This window comes from Passer domesticus, chromosome 3 (genome assembly GCF_036417665.1).
Source record: "Passer domesticus isolate bPasDom1 chromosome 3, bPasDom1.hap1, whole genome shotgun sequence".
NCBI classification, from domain to species: Eukaryota; Metazoa; Chordata; class Aves; order Passeriformes; family Passeridae; genus Passer; species Passer domesticus.
Window position 1 is genome coordinate 2,134,847 of NC_087476.1, and position 13,739 is coordinate 2,148,585.

Here is a 13,739-nt window from a genome sequence, read left to right on the forward strand (position 1 = left end):
TCCCCAAAGTTTGGGTATTGGGATTGGAATTGTGAGGGAAAGGAGCTGGAAATCACCCAAAATCCCTCTGGGAAAATTGAATCTCCCCAGATTTTGGGTATTGGGATCGGAATTGTGAGGGAAAGGAGCTGGAAATCACCCAAAATCCCTCTGGGAAAATTGAATCTCCCCAGATTTTGGGTATTGGGATCGGAATTGTGAGGGAAAGGAGCTGGAAATCACCCAAAATCCCTCTGGGAAAATTGAATCTCCAAAAATTTTGGGTATTGGGATTGGAATTCTGAGGGAAAGGAGCTGGAAATCACCCAAAATCCCTCTGGGAAAATTGAACCTCCCCAGATTTTGGGTATTGGGATTGGAATTCTGTGGGAAAGGAGCTGGAAATCACCCAAAATCCCTCTGGGAAAATTGAACCTCCCCAAAGTTTGGGTATTGGGATTGGAATTCTGAGGGAAAGGAGCTGGAAATCACCCAAAATCCCGCTGGGAAAATTGAACCTCCCCAAATTTTGGGTATTGGGATCGGAATTGGGAGGGAAAGGAGCGGAAAATCACCCAAAATCCCTCTGGGAAAATTGAATCTCCCCAAAGTTTGGGTATTGGGATTGGAATTCTGAGGGAAAGGAGCTGGAAATCACCCAAAATCCCTCTGGGAAAATTGAATCTCCCCAAAGTTTGGGTATTGGGATCGGAATTGTGAGGGAAAGGAGCGGAAAATCACCCAAAATTCCCTCAGGGAAAATTGAACCTCCCCAGATTTTGGGTATTGGGATTGGAATTCTGAGGGAAAGGAGCTGAAAATCACCCAAAATCCCTTCTGGGAAAATTGAATCTCCCCAAAGTTTGGGTATTGGGATTGGAATTCTGAGGGAAAGGAGCTGGAAATCACCCAAAATCCCTCTGGGAAAATTGAATCTCCCCAGATTTTGGGTATTGGGATTGGAATTCTGAGGGAAAGGAGCTGAAAATCACCCAAAATCCCTCTGGGAAAATTGAATCTCCCCAGATTTTGGGTATTGGGATTGGAATTCTGAGGGAAAGGAGCTGAAAATCACCCAAAATCCCTCTGGGAAAATTGAACCTCCCCAGATTTTGGGTATTGGGATTGGAATTCTGTGGGAAAGGAGCTGGAAATCACCCAAAATCCCTCTGGGAAAATTGAACCTCCCCAAAGTTTGGGTATTGGGATTGGAATTCTGAGGGAAAGGAGCTGGAAATCACCCAAAATCCCTCTGGGAAAATGTGAAGCTCCAAAAATTTTGGGTATTGGGATTGGAATTGTGAGGGAAAGGAGCTGGAAATCACCCAAAATCCCTTCTGGGAAAATTGAATCTCCCCAAAGTTTGGGTATTGGGATTGGAATTCTGAGGGAAAGGAGCTGGAAATCACCCAAAATCCCTTCTGGGAAAATTGAATCTCCCCAGATTTTGGGTATTGGGATTGGAATTCTGAGGGAAAGGAGCTGCTCTGGGGTTTCCAGATCCCAACAGAAATTTGGGAGAGATGCTGGAATCCAGTCTGGAAATCCAGGTTGGTGTCCCTCAGGAAAAACAGGAATAAAAACATAAATTCAGGAATAAAAACGGCAGGAAAAGAGAAGGGATGGAAGAAGGAAAAGCAGCCGAGCTGAAAATCACCCAAAATCCCTCTGGGAAAATTGAACCTCCCCAGATTTTGGGCATTGGGATTGGAATTCTGTGGGAAAGGAGCTGGAAATCACCCAAAATCCCTTCGGGAAAATTGAATCTCCCCAGATTTTGGGTATTGGGATTGGAATTCTGTGGGAAAGGAGCTGGAAATCACCCAAAATTCCTCTGGGAAAATTGAACCTCCCCAAAGTTTGGGTATTGGGATTGGAATTCTGAGGGAAAGGAGCTGGAAATCACCCAAAATCCCTTCTGGGAAAATGTGAAGCTCCAAAAATTTTGGGTATTGGAATTCTGTGGGAAAGGAGCTGAAAATCACCCAAAATCCCTCTGGGAAAATTGAATCTCCCCAATTCTGGGATTCCAGGAGGATTCCGTGTTTTCCACACTGACACCAACCCCAACCCAGGGTCTGCAGGAGCCTGGGGGATCTGGAGCCCAAAAAAGACCAAATTTCCACAGTTCTGGAGAAAATCCCTTTTCCTTCCCCCTCCGGGGCCCCCACCGGGAGATTCCCAGCTGGAAGTGGGAGAAAAATCTTCCCACAAAATCCCGGCTCTCTGCAGCACTCCGGGACATTCCAGGGCACGTCCATCCCCTCCCATCCCTGTTTTCCTCTGAACTCCTGGAATTCCAACTCCTCCCTATTGGAATTTCAATTTCAATTCCAATTCCTCCCTATTGGAATTCCAGTTCCAATCCCATTTCCAATTCCTCCCTACTGGAATTCCAATTCCAATTCCTCCAGTTCCTCCCTATTAGAATTCCAATTCCAATTCCAATGCCAATGCCAATTCCATTTCTTCCAATTCCTCCCTATTGGAATTCCAACTCCAATTCCAATTCCAGTTCCAATTCCAACTCCAATTCCAATTCCTCCCTATTGGAATTCCAATTCCAATTCCAGTTCCAATTTCAATGCAAATTCCAATTCCAATTCCAATTCCTTCAATTCCTCTCTATTAGAATTCCAATTGCAGTTCCAATTCCAGTTCCAATTCCAATTCCAACTCCTCCAATTCCTCTCAACTGGAATTCCAATTCCAAATCAAATTTCAATTCCAATTCCTACATATCGGAATTCCAATTCCAATTCCAACTCCAATTCCAATTCCTTCCTATTGCAATTCCCATTCCAATTCCAATTCCAGTTCCAATCCCAATTCCAATTCCAATTCCAATTCCAGTTCCAATTCCAATCCCAATTCCAACTCCAGTTCCAATTCCAATTCCAACTCCAATTCCAATTCCAACTCCAGTTCCAATCCCAATTCCAATTCCAATTCCAATTCCAACTCCAGTTCCAATCCCAATTCCAACTCCAGTTCCAATTCCAATTCCAATTCCAATCCCAATTCCAACTCCAGTTCCAATTCCAATTCCAACTCCAATTCCAATTCCAATGCCAATTCCAATTCCAATTCCAATTCCAATTCCAATTCCAATTCCCGTTCCAATTCCAATTCCAATTCCAGTTCCAATTCCCGTTCCAATTCCAGTTCCAATTCCAATCCCAATTCCAATTCCAATTCCAATTCCAATTCCAACTCCAATTCCAATTCCAATGCCAATTCCAACTCCAGTTCCAATCCCAATTCCAATTCCAACTCCAGTTCCAATTCCAGTTCCAATTCCAACTCCAGTTCCAATCCCAATTCCAATTCCAACTCCAGTTCCAATTCCAGTTCCAATTCCAATTCCAGTTCCAATCCCAATTCCAATTCCAACTCCAGTTCCAATCCCAATTCCAATTCCAATTCCAATTCCCCATTCCAATTCCAATTCCAATTCCAACTCCAGTTCCAATCCCAATTCCAATTCCAATTCCAACTCCAGTTCCAATTCCAATTCCAATTCCAGTTCCAATTCCAATCCCAATTCCAATTCCAATTCCAATCCCAATTCCAATTCCAATCCCAATTCCAATCCCAATTCCCATTCCAATTTCAATCCCAATTCCAATTCCCATTCCAGTTCCAATTCCATTTCCAATTCCAGTTCCAATTCCCATTCCAATTCCAATTCCAATCCCAATTCCAATTCCAATTCCAATCCCAATTCCAATTCCAATCCCAATTCCCATTCCAATCCCAATTCCAATTCCCATTCCCATTCCAATTCCCCATTCCAATCCCAATTCCAATTCCAATCCCAATTCCAATTCCTTCAATTCCTCCCTAGTGGAATTTCAATTCCAATTCCAATTCCAGTTCCAATTCCAATTCCAACTCCTCCAACTCCTCTCAACTGGAATTCCAATTCCAAATCAAATTCCAATTCCAATTCCAATTCCAAATCCAGTTCCTCCCTACTGGAATTCCAGTTCCAATTCCAGTTCCAATTCCAATTCCTCCCAATTCCAATTCCAATCCCAATTCCAATTCCTTCAATTCCAATTCCTTCAATTCCTCCCTAGTGGAATTTCAATTCCAGTTCCAAATCCAGTTCCAATTCCTCCAACTCCTCTCAACTGGAATTCCAATCCCAATTCCAATCCCAATCCCAATCCCAATCCCAATCCCAATTCCAATTCCAATTCCAATTCCAATTCCAATTCCAATTCCAATTCCAATCCCAGTCCCAATTCCAATTCCAATTCCAATTCCAATCCCAATTCCAATTCCTCTAATTCCTCCCTAGTGGAATTTCAATTCCAATTCCAATTCCAATTCCAAATCAAATTCCAATTCCAATTCCTCCAATTCCTCCCTAGTGGAATTTCAATTCCAATTCCAATTCCAATTCCAATTCCAAATCAAATTCCAATTCCAATTCCTCCAATTCCTCCCTATTGGAATTTCAATTCCAATTCCAGTTCCAGTTCCAATTCCAATTCCAATTCCAATTCCAATTCCAATTCCAAATCCAAAGCCAAATCCAAATCCAATTCCTCCCTACTGGAATTCCAGTTCCAATCCCAATCCCAATTCAAATCCCAATCCCAATCCCAATCCCAATCCCAATTCCCCCCTATGGAATCCCAATCCCCATCCCAATCCCAATCCCAATAATTCCCGTTCCCATTCCCACCCTGCCATCCCCCCTCTCTCCCCCCACCTCTGCCCCGACTTTTCCCCTTTCCCTCCCCAAACCCCTCGGGACAAGAACCCCACCTCCCTCCGCCCACCCCCCTAATTAATTCCACTCTAATTATTTTTAACGACCTTTCCCCCTCTCCGCCAGCACACCCACTTTTATTTCTAATTTATTTCTTTTTTTTCCGAGCCTTTTCAAGGGCGGCATCGCTCCAGACCCCGAGGGGAGCTTTGCCTCATAAATAAAAATTATTTTCCTGTTAGGAACGGAGCTGGAGCCGCATCAATAACTCGATTATCTGACTCAATATTTCATCTTTTTCTGCCTCAGAAACCTCACTAACGACGGGCGGGACGTCACCAAAAGTCGTTCCCAAATTAATTGCTTGTCAGCTGACATTTTGCCAGCAGGGAAATTTTATTAAAAAGTTTCCATCTCAAAACAACACACAGAGGTCGTTTCAATTAAAAAAAACAAAAAAAAATTAATTATTCACTTTTTTTTTTTTTTAAAGGGGATTTCAAGGCATTGCTCCAAAAATTGGGAGAGGTTGAGGAGCTTTTTAGGAATTGGGAAATTCAGAGGATTGTAGGGAAGAGACTTAAAAATCGAATTGGAGGGGGAAAAGAAAATGGGTTTTGAGATTTTAATATTTAAAATTTGATTTTTTTGGGGGGGGAAATGGATTTTAAGATTTAAAAATGGGTATTTGGGGGAAAAAAAAGGATTTTAATATTTAAAAATGGGTATTTGGGGAAAAAAAAGGATTTTAAGATTTTTAATATTTAAAATTTGATTTTTTGAGGGGGAAAATGGATTTTAAGATTCTAATATTTAAAATTGATTTTTTGGGGGGGAAATGGGCTTTAAGATTTAAAAATGGGTATTTGGGGAAAAAATGGATTTTAAGATTTTTAATATTTAAAAATTGATTTTTTGGGGGGGAAAAAATGGATTTTAACGTTTAAAAATGGGTATTTGGGGGAAAATGGATTTTAAGATTTTAATATTTAAAATTTGATTTTTGGGGGGGAAATGGGTTTTAAGATTTAAAAATGGGTATTTGGGGGAAAAAAAGGATTTAAGATTTAAAAATGGGTATTTGGGGGAAAAAAAAGGATTTAAGATTTAAAAATGGGTATTTGGGGGAAAAAAAAGGATTTTAATATTTAAAAATGGGTATTTGGGGGAAAAAATGGATTTTAAGATTTTAATATTTAAAATTTGATTTTTTGGGAGCAAAAATGGATTTTAAGATTTAAAAATGGGTATTTGGAGAAAAAAAGGATTTTAAGATTTTTAATATTTAAAAATTGATTTTTTTGGGGGGTAAATGGATTTTAAGATTTAAAAATTGATTTTTTGAGGGGGAAAAATGGATTTTAACGTTTAAAAATGGGTATTTGGGGGAAAATGGATTTTAAGATTTTAATATTTAAAATTTGATTTTTTGAGGGGGGAAAATGGATCTAAAGATTTAAAAATGGGTATTTGGGGGAAAAAAAGGATTTTAAGATTTAAAAATGGGTATTTGGGGGAAAAAAAGGATTTTAATATTTAAAAATGGGTATTTGGGGGAAAAAATGGATTTTAAGATTTTTATATTTAAAATTGATTTTTTTGGGGGGGCAAATTGGTTTTAACATTTAAAAATGGGTATTTGGGGGAAAAAAAGGATTTTAACATTTTAATATTTCAAAATTGATTTTTTTGGGGAAAATGGATTTTAAGATTTAAAAATGGGTATTTGGGGGAAAAAAAAGGATTTTAAGATTTTTAATATTTAAAAATGGATTTTTTGGGGAAAAAAAAGGATTTTAATGTTTTAATATTTTAAAATGGATTTTTTTTGAAGGGAAAAAAAGGATTTTAATATTTAAAAATGGGTATTTGGGGGGGAAAAGAAAGGATTTTAATATTTAAAAATGGATTTTTGTGGTGGATAAAAAAAGAGCTGATGAGGAATTAATTGCTAAATTGCTAATTGCAATAATTCAGATTAAAAGTGAGACCCTGCCACATGCAGAGGAGGAAACCCCCAGGAACCAGGAGTCTGAAATCCTCAATAAATGGATTTTTCTCGGGTTTTGGGATCATGGCAGATCCCAAAATTCCTCTGGGATTCCCTGAGCAGAAAATTCCCAAAGTTTCCAGCTCTGGGTTGGGAATTGTGCTTTGCCCATGGAGCCAGGATCTCTCTGTGATTTATGAAAAACAAGGAAAAAAAAGCTTTTTTTTTTTTAAATTTCAGAATTATCAGGTTTGAAATAAATAAATAAATAAGAATTGGGTTGGTTTGGGGTGAGGTGAAGAAAATATCTCATTTTCCTAAAGAGCATGACAGATTTTTGGGCCAAAATGACAAGAAATTAATTATATTTCCTCCTGGAAATGTGATTTTTTTTTTCTTTTTTTTTCCCAATCCCAAAGGATTCTGTGAGGCTGGCATGACTGGAAAAAGGTGGAAATCAGCCCAAAAATCCCACCCCAATTGGGATTTATGTTTCCAGGAGCCTCAGGGTGTCCCTGGGCCTGTCCCACCTCCCAAAATTGAATTTATTGATGGTGTCAATAGGAAAAGAGGAGTTCAGCACTGGGAGAGAATAAATAAAATTAAAAATGAGCTGGAAAATGCAGGGGAAGGAGGGAGAAAATAAAATAGAGTGAAACTCAGGGAAAGAATTAATAAATTTAAAAAATGAGGTGGACAATGCAGGGGAAGGAGGGAGAAAATAAAATAAAGAGAGTGAAACACAGGGAGAGAATAAATAAATAAACTCAAAAAGAGGAGGACAAAGCAGGGGAAGGATGGAGACACTGAACACGCCGGGATGGTGGCCCTGAGCCCCTGGTGGCCCTGAGCTCCTGGTGTCCCCAGGGTGCTGTCCCTGACCCGTGGGTGTCCCCAGGGTGCTGTCCCTGTCCTGTGGGTGTCCCCAGGGTGCTGTCCCTGTCCCAGGGTGCTGTCCCTGAGCTCCTGGTGTCCCCAGGGTGCTGTCCCTGTCCTGTGGGTGTCCCCGGGGTGCTGTCCCAGACCTGTTGGTGTCCAAGGCCAGCTGGGATTCTCTGGAATGGCATCACTGACCTGGAATGGTGTCCCTGGCCAGCTGAAATGGTGTCCCTGACCCACGGTGCTGTCCCTGCCCCGTGGGTGTCCCCAGGGCACTGTCCCTGCCCCGTGGCAGTGTCCCTGACCCGTTGGTGTCCCCATGGCAGTGTCCCTGCCCCGTGGCACTGTCCCTGACCTGTGGGTGTCCCCAGGGCACTGTCCGTGCCCTGTGGCAGTGTCCCTGACCCATTGGTGTCCCCAGGGCAGTGTCCCTGCCCTGTGGGTGTCCCCAGGATGGTGTCCCTGACCCACTGGTGTCCCTGTGGCAGTGTCCCTGACCCGAGGCAGTGTCCCTGCCCCGAGGCAGTGTCCCCATGGCACTGTCCCTGCCCCGTGGCAGTGTCCCTGACCTGTTGGTGTCCCCATGGCACTGTCCTTGCCCCGTGGCAGTGTCCCTGCCCCGTGGCACTGTCCCTGACCCGTGGGTGTCCCTGTGGCACTGTCCCTGCCCCGTGGCACTGTCCCTGCCCCGTGGCAGTGTCCCTGACCCGTTGGTGTCCCCATGGCAGTGTCCCTGCCCCATGGCAGTGTCCCTGACCTGTTGGTGTCGCGGGCCACGTCCTCGTAGACGCTCTGCACGCCGATCTCCAGGCGGGTGCAGCCGTAGGCCAGCATGGCGCCCAGGTGGGGCCGCAGGCAGTGCTGTCCCCATGGCACTGTCCCTGACCCATGGCAGTGTCCCTGACCCATTGGTGTCCCTGTGGCAGTGTCCCTGCCCTGTGGGTGTCCCCAGGGCACTGTCCCTGCCCCGTGGCAGTGTCCCCATGGCAGTGTCCCTGACCCGTGGCAGTGTCCCTGACCCGTTGGTGTCCCCAGGATGGTGTCCCTGCCCCCATGGCAGTGTCCCCATGGCAGTGTCCCTGACCCGTGGCAGTGTCCCTGACCCGTTGGTGTCCCCATGGCAGTGTCCCTGCCCCATGGCAGTGTCCCTGACCCGTTGGTGTCCCCATGGCAGTGTCCCCAGGATGGTGTCCCTGACCTGCTGGTGTCCCCATGGCAGTGTCCCTGACCTGCTGGTGTCCCCATGGCAGTGTCCCCATGGCAGTGTCCCTGCCCCATGGCAGTGTCCCTGACCTGTTGGTGTCGCGGGCCACGTCCTCGTAGACGCTCTGCACGCCGATCTCCAGGCGGGTGCAGCCGTAGGCCAGCATGGCGCCCAGGTGGGGCCGCAGGCAGTGCTGTCCCCATGGCACTGTCCCTGCCCCATGGCAGTGTCCCTGACCCATTGTTGTCCCCATGGCAGTGTCCCTGACCTGTTGGTGTCCCTGACCTGTTGGTGTCGCGGGCCACGTCCTCGTAGACGCTCTGCACGCCGATCTCCAGGCGGGTGCAGCCGTAGGCCAGCATGGCGCCCAGGTGGGGCCGCAGGCAGTAGTCCGGCCGCGTCTCGATGGTGATCCCCACGCAGCGGCTGCGGCTCCGCTCCGAGTACCTGCGGGGACATCACGGTTTGGGTGAAATCCAGCAGTTCTGGGTTTTAAGGGAACTGGGGAGGAGTTTCTGGCACCTTCCAGGTGAGGGTTTTTAAGGGTTAAAGGGTAAAATTTAACATTTCCTCCTCTCCGAGTACCTGCAGAGAAAAATCCCATCTCTGGTTAAAATCCAGCAGTTTGGGGTTTTAAGTGAACTCAGGAAGGGTTTCTGGCACCTTCCAGGTGAGGGTTTTAAGGGTTAAAGGGTAAAATTTAACATTTCCTCCTCTCCGAGTACCTGCAGGGAAAAATCTCATTTCTGGTTAAAACCCACCAGTTCTGGGTTTTAAGTGAACTCGGGAAGGGTTTCTGGCACCTTCCAGGTGAGGGTTTTTAAGGATTAAAGTTTAAAATTTAACACTTATTCATCTCCAAGAACCTGCCCAGAAAAATCCCATTTCTGGTTAAAATCCATACGTTTTGGGTTTTAAGTGAACTCAGGAAGGGTTTGTGGCATCTTCCAGGTGAGGGTTTTTAAGGGTTAAAGCTTAAAATTTAACCTTTGCTCCGCTCCGAGCACCTGCGGGGAAAATCACATTTTGGGTTAAAACCCACCAGTTCTGGGCTCTCAGGGGACCTGGGATGGGTTTCTTCCAGGTGAGGGTTTTTAAGGATTAAAGGTTAAATTTAACATTTATTCCTCTCCTGCATGGAAAAATCCCATTTCTGGTTAAACCCCACCAGTTTTGGGTTTTAAGTGAACTTGGGAAGGGTTTCTGGCACCTTCCAGGTGAGGGATTTTAAGGATTAAAGGTTAAAATGTAAAATTTATTTCTGGTTAAAACCCACCAGTTTTGGGTTTTAAGGGAACTCAGGAAGGGTTTCTGGCACCTTCCAGGTGAGGGTTTTTAAGAATTAAAGGTTAAAATTTAACCTCTACTCCTCTTCTGCATGGAAAAATCCCATCCCTGGTTAAAATCTTCAAGTTTTGGTTTTTAAGGGAACTTGGGAAGAGTTTCTGGCATCCTTTTAAGAATTAAATGTTAAAATTTAACCTTTACTCCTCTCCTGTATGGAAAAATCTCATCCCTGGTTAAAATCCACCAGTTTTGGGTTTTAAGAGAAGTGTGGAAGGGTTTCTGGCACCTTCCAGGTGAGGGATTTTAAGGGTTAAAGGTTAAATTTAACATTTATTCCTCTCCTGCATGGAAAAATCCCATTTCTGGTTAAACCCCACCAGTTTTGGGTTTTAAGTGAACTCAGGAAGGGTTTCTGGCACCTTCCAGGGGAGGGATTTTAGGGATTAAAGGTTAAATTTCCTGAGGTGCTCTGGTGATCCGCGGGTGAAACGATGCACAAAAGCACACATTAATACAGTCTGGCTTGTGTTAATTAATTGGGGCTGTAATTAATACAGGCTGGGGGGTGTTTTGGGTCACCAAGAACTGTGGCAGCCTGGAGGGGGATCCACGAAAAATTTTATCCATGAAAAATCCCATTTTTCATTTTATCCATGAAAAATCCCATTTTTCATTTTATCCATGAAAAATACCATTTTCCATTTTATCCATGGAAAACCCCACATTTTTCACTTTATCCATGAAAAACCCCAGTTTTCATTTTATCCATAGAAAACCCCACATTTTTCATTTTTTATCCATGAAAAACCCCACAGTTTTCATTTTATCCATGAAAAATCCCCCATTTTTCATTGTATCCATGGAAAACCCCACATTTTCCATTTTATCCATGAAAAATCCCCCATTTTTCAATTTTATCTGTGAAAAACCCCACATTTTTCATTTTATCCATCAAAAACCCCATTTTTCATTTTACCCATGAAAAATCCCACATTTTTCATGTTTTATCCATGAAAAACCCCACATTTTTCATTTCATCCATGAAAAACCCCACAGTTTTCATTTTATCCATGAAAAACCCCACATTCTTCATTTTATCCATGAAAAACCCCACAGTTTTCATTTTATCCGTGAAAAACCCCACAGTTTCCATTTTATCCATGAAAAATCCCAGTTTTTCATTTTATCCATGAAAAATCCCCCATTTTTCAATTTTATCTGTGAAAAACCCCAAATTTTTCATTTTATCCGTGAAAAACCCCATTTTTCATTTTACCCATGAAAAACCCCACATTTTTCACTTTATCCATGAAAAACCCCACATTTTTCATTTCATCCATGAAAAAACCCCACAGTTTTCATTTTATCCATGAAAAACCCCACATTTTTCACTTTATCCATGAAAAACCCCAGTTTTCATTTTATCCATCAAAAACCCCACATTTTTCACTTTATCCATGAAAAACCCCACATTTTTCATTTTATCCATGGAAAACGCCACATTTTCCATTTTATCCATGAAAAACCCCACATTTTCCATTTTATCCATGAAAAATCCCCCATTTTTCAATTTTATCTGTGAAAAATCCCACATTTTTCATTTTATCCATGAAAAACCCCATTTTTCATTTTACCCATGAAAAACCCCACATTTTTCACTTTATCCATGAAAAACCCCACATTTTTCACTTTATCCATGAAAAACCCCACATTTTTCATTGTATCTGTTAAAAACCCCACAGTTTTCATTTTATCTGTGAAAAACCCCACAAATGCCTTTGGCACCGAGCACCTCCCAACCTCACTAAAGGAATCTGACAAAACCAAATTTTTTCTGGACTTTTTTTCCCCTTTTGTGCCCTTTATCACTGGAGGTCTAACGAAGACTAATTAATGGAGCTGGTAAAAAAACCCCACTCCTGATGGCAAATGGGAAATCACTGACCTGTGAGAGAGGGGAAAAAAGGGGAAAAAAAAAAATTGGGAGTCTGGAAAAATTCCTCACCACGCTGCTGGAAATTTTTGAATGGGAATAAAGCTCTCAGAGCAGCACCAGGAAAAAAAAATAAATAAAAATCTATCAAAATCCTTCAAATTAAAAAAAAATAATAAAAAAAAAATCCCCAAGTGGGTTGAGACTCATTAAAAAAATTAATTCCATTCAAATTGTTCAGATGGATATAAATACAGAGATTTTTGGGGGACAAGCTGTCAAAAAGAAGAGTTGAAAGAAAAAATAACCAATAAAAAGTACGTGAAACATTTGCAAGTTTGTGGCTCACTAATCTGACAGCCCAATTGTTTATCCCGGCGTCAGTGCCAAAGTGTGATTCATTAACTGCACACTCCCAAACACCCACCCTGCCAGACGTGATTTGCAAAAATTAACAGAGAGAGAGAAAAATTGGAGCGAAAAAGGGCAAAAAAAAGAAAATAAAAAGTCTTTAGATAACTTGGGATAAAGGGTACCCACTCCTATTAACACCAAAAATACAGAAGGAGATAAAATAATTCAATCAATGTCGTTGCTAGAAGAAAGAAAAATAAATTTGATTTTTTTTTGGGGGTGTTTTTACTCCGCTCTTGAATTGAAAAGGTTCGTTTGGATATTCAACGTTTTCTCCTCTTTGCAAAAGGAAAATCTATTTCAAAATCTATTTAATTCGGATTTTATTGGTGCAGAAGGCAGGAAATCTCAGAGGTGGACAGGGATGGAAAGCTTGAGTGGACTTCCATAAGCTGCAGGGAATTACCAGCCAGAGGCACAAAGCTGAGCTGGGGTTATTACCCAGCACAAAGCTGCATTGTACAGCTAAATTACAGCTGATATTTCCTCAAAAAAGGGAAAAAAATCAATCTGACGTTGGTTTGTATTCCATTTCCACATTTGGGTTGGATTTCATTTCCACATTTGGGTTGGATTTAATTCCACATTTGGTTTGGATTTAATTCCACATTTTGTATTTAATTCCACATTTGGTTCGTATTTAATTCCACATTTGGTTTGTATTTAATTCCACATTTTGTATTTAATTCCACATTTGGTTTGGATTTAATTCCACATTTGGTTCGTATTTAATTCCACATTTGGTTTGGATTTAATTCCACATTTTGTATTTAATTCCACATTTGGTTCGTATTTAATTCCACATTTGGTTCGTATTTAATTCCACATTTTGTATTTAATTCCACATTTGGTTCGTATTTAATTCCACATTTGGTTTGTATTTAATTCCACATTTGGGTTGTATTTCATTTCCACATTTGGTTTGGATTTAATTCCAAATTTGGTTCGTATTTAATTCCACATTTGGTTCGTATTTAATTCCACATTTGGTTTGTATTTAATTCCACATTTGGGTTGTATTTCATTTCCACATTTGGTTTGGATTTAATTCCAAATTTGGTTCGTATTTAATTCCACATTTGGTTCGTATTTAATTCCACATTTTGTATTTAATTCCACATTTTGTATTTAATTCCACATTTGGTTTGGATTTCATTCCACATTTTGTATTTAATTCCACATTTTGTATTTAATTCCACATTTGGTTTGGATTTAATTCCACATTTGGGTTGTATTTAATTCCACATTTGGGTTGTATTTAATTCCACATTTGGGTTGTATTTAATTCCACATTTTGTATTTAATTCCCACATTTGGTTTGTATTTAATT

The 13,739-nt window shown here is 41.7% G+C and overlaps 1 protein-coding gene across 1 annotated transcript in view; it reads right to left on the minus strand.

Moving 5' to 3' along the window:
- ELP3 (elongator acetyltransferase complex subunit 3) overlaps nucleotides 1-13,739 on the minus strand; it is a 159,287-nt gene that overhangs the window by 78,959 nt on the left and 66,589 nt on the right. Inside the window, exon 8 of the mRNA XM_064411527.1 lies at nucleotides 9,061-9,222. Within this exon, the coding sequence (XP_064267597.1) occupies nucleotides 9,061-9,222 (162 nt within the window). The remainder of the gene's footprint in view (nucleotides 1-9,060; nucleotides 9,223-13,739) is intronic.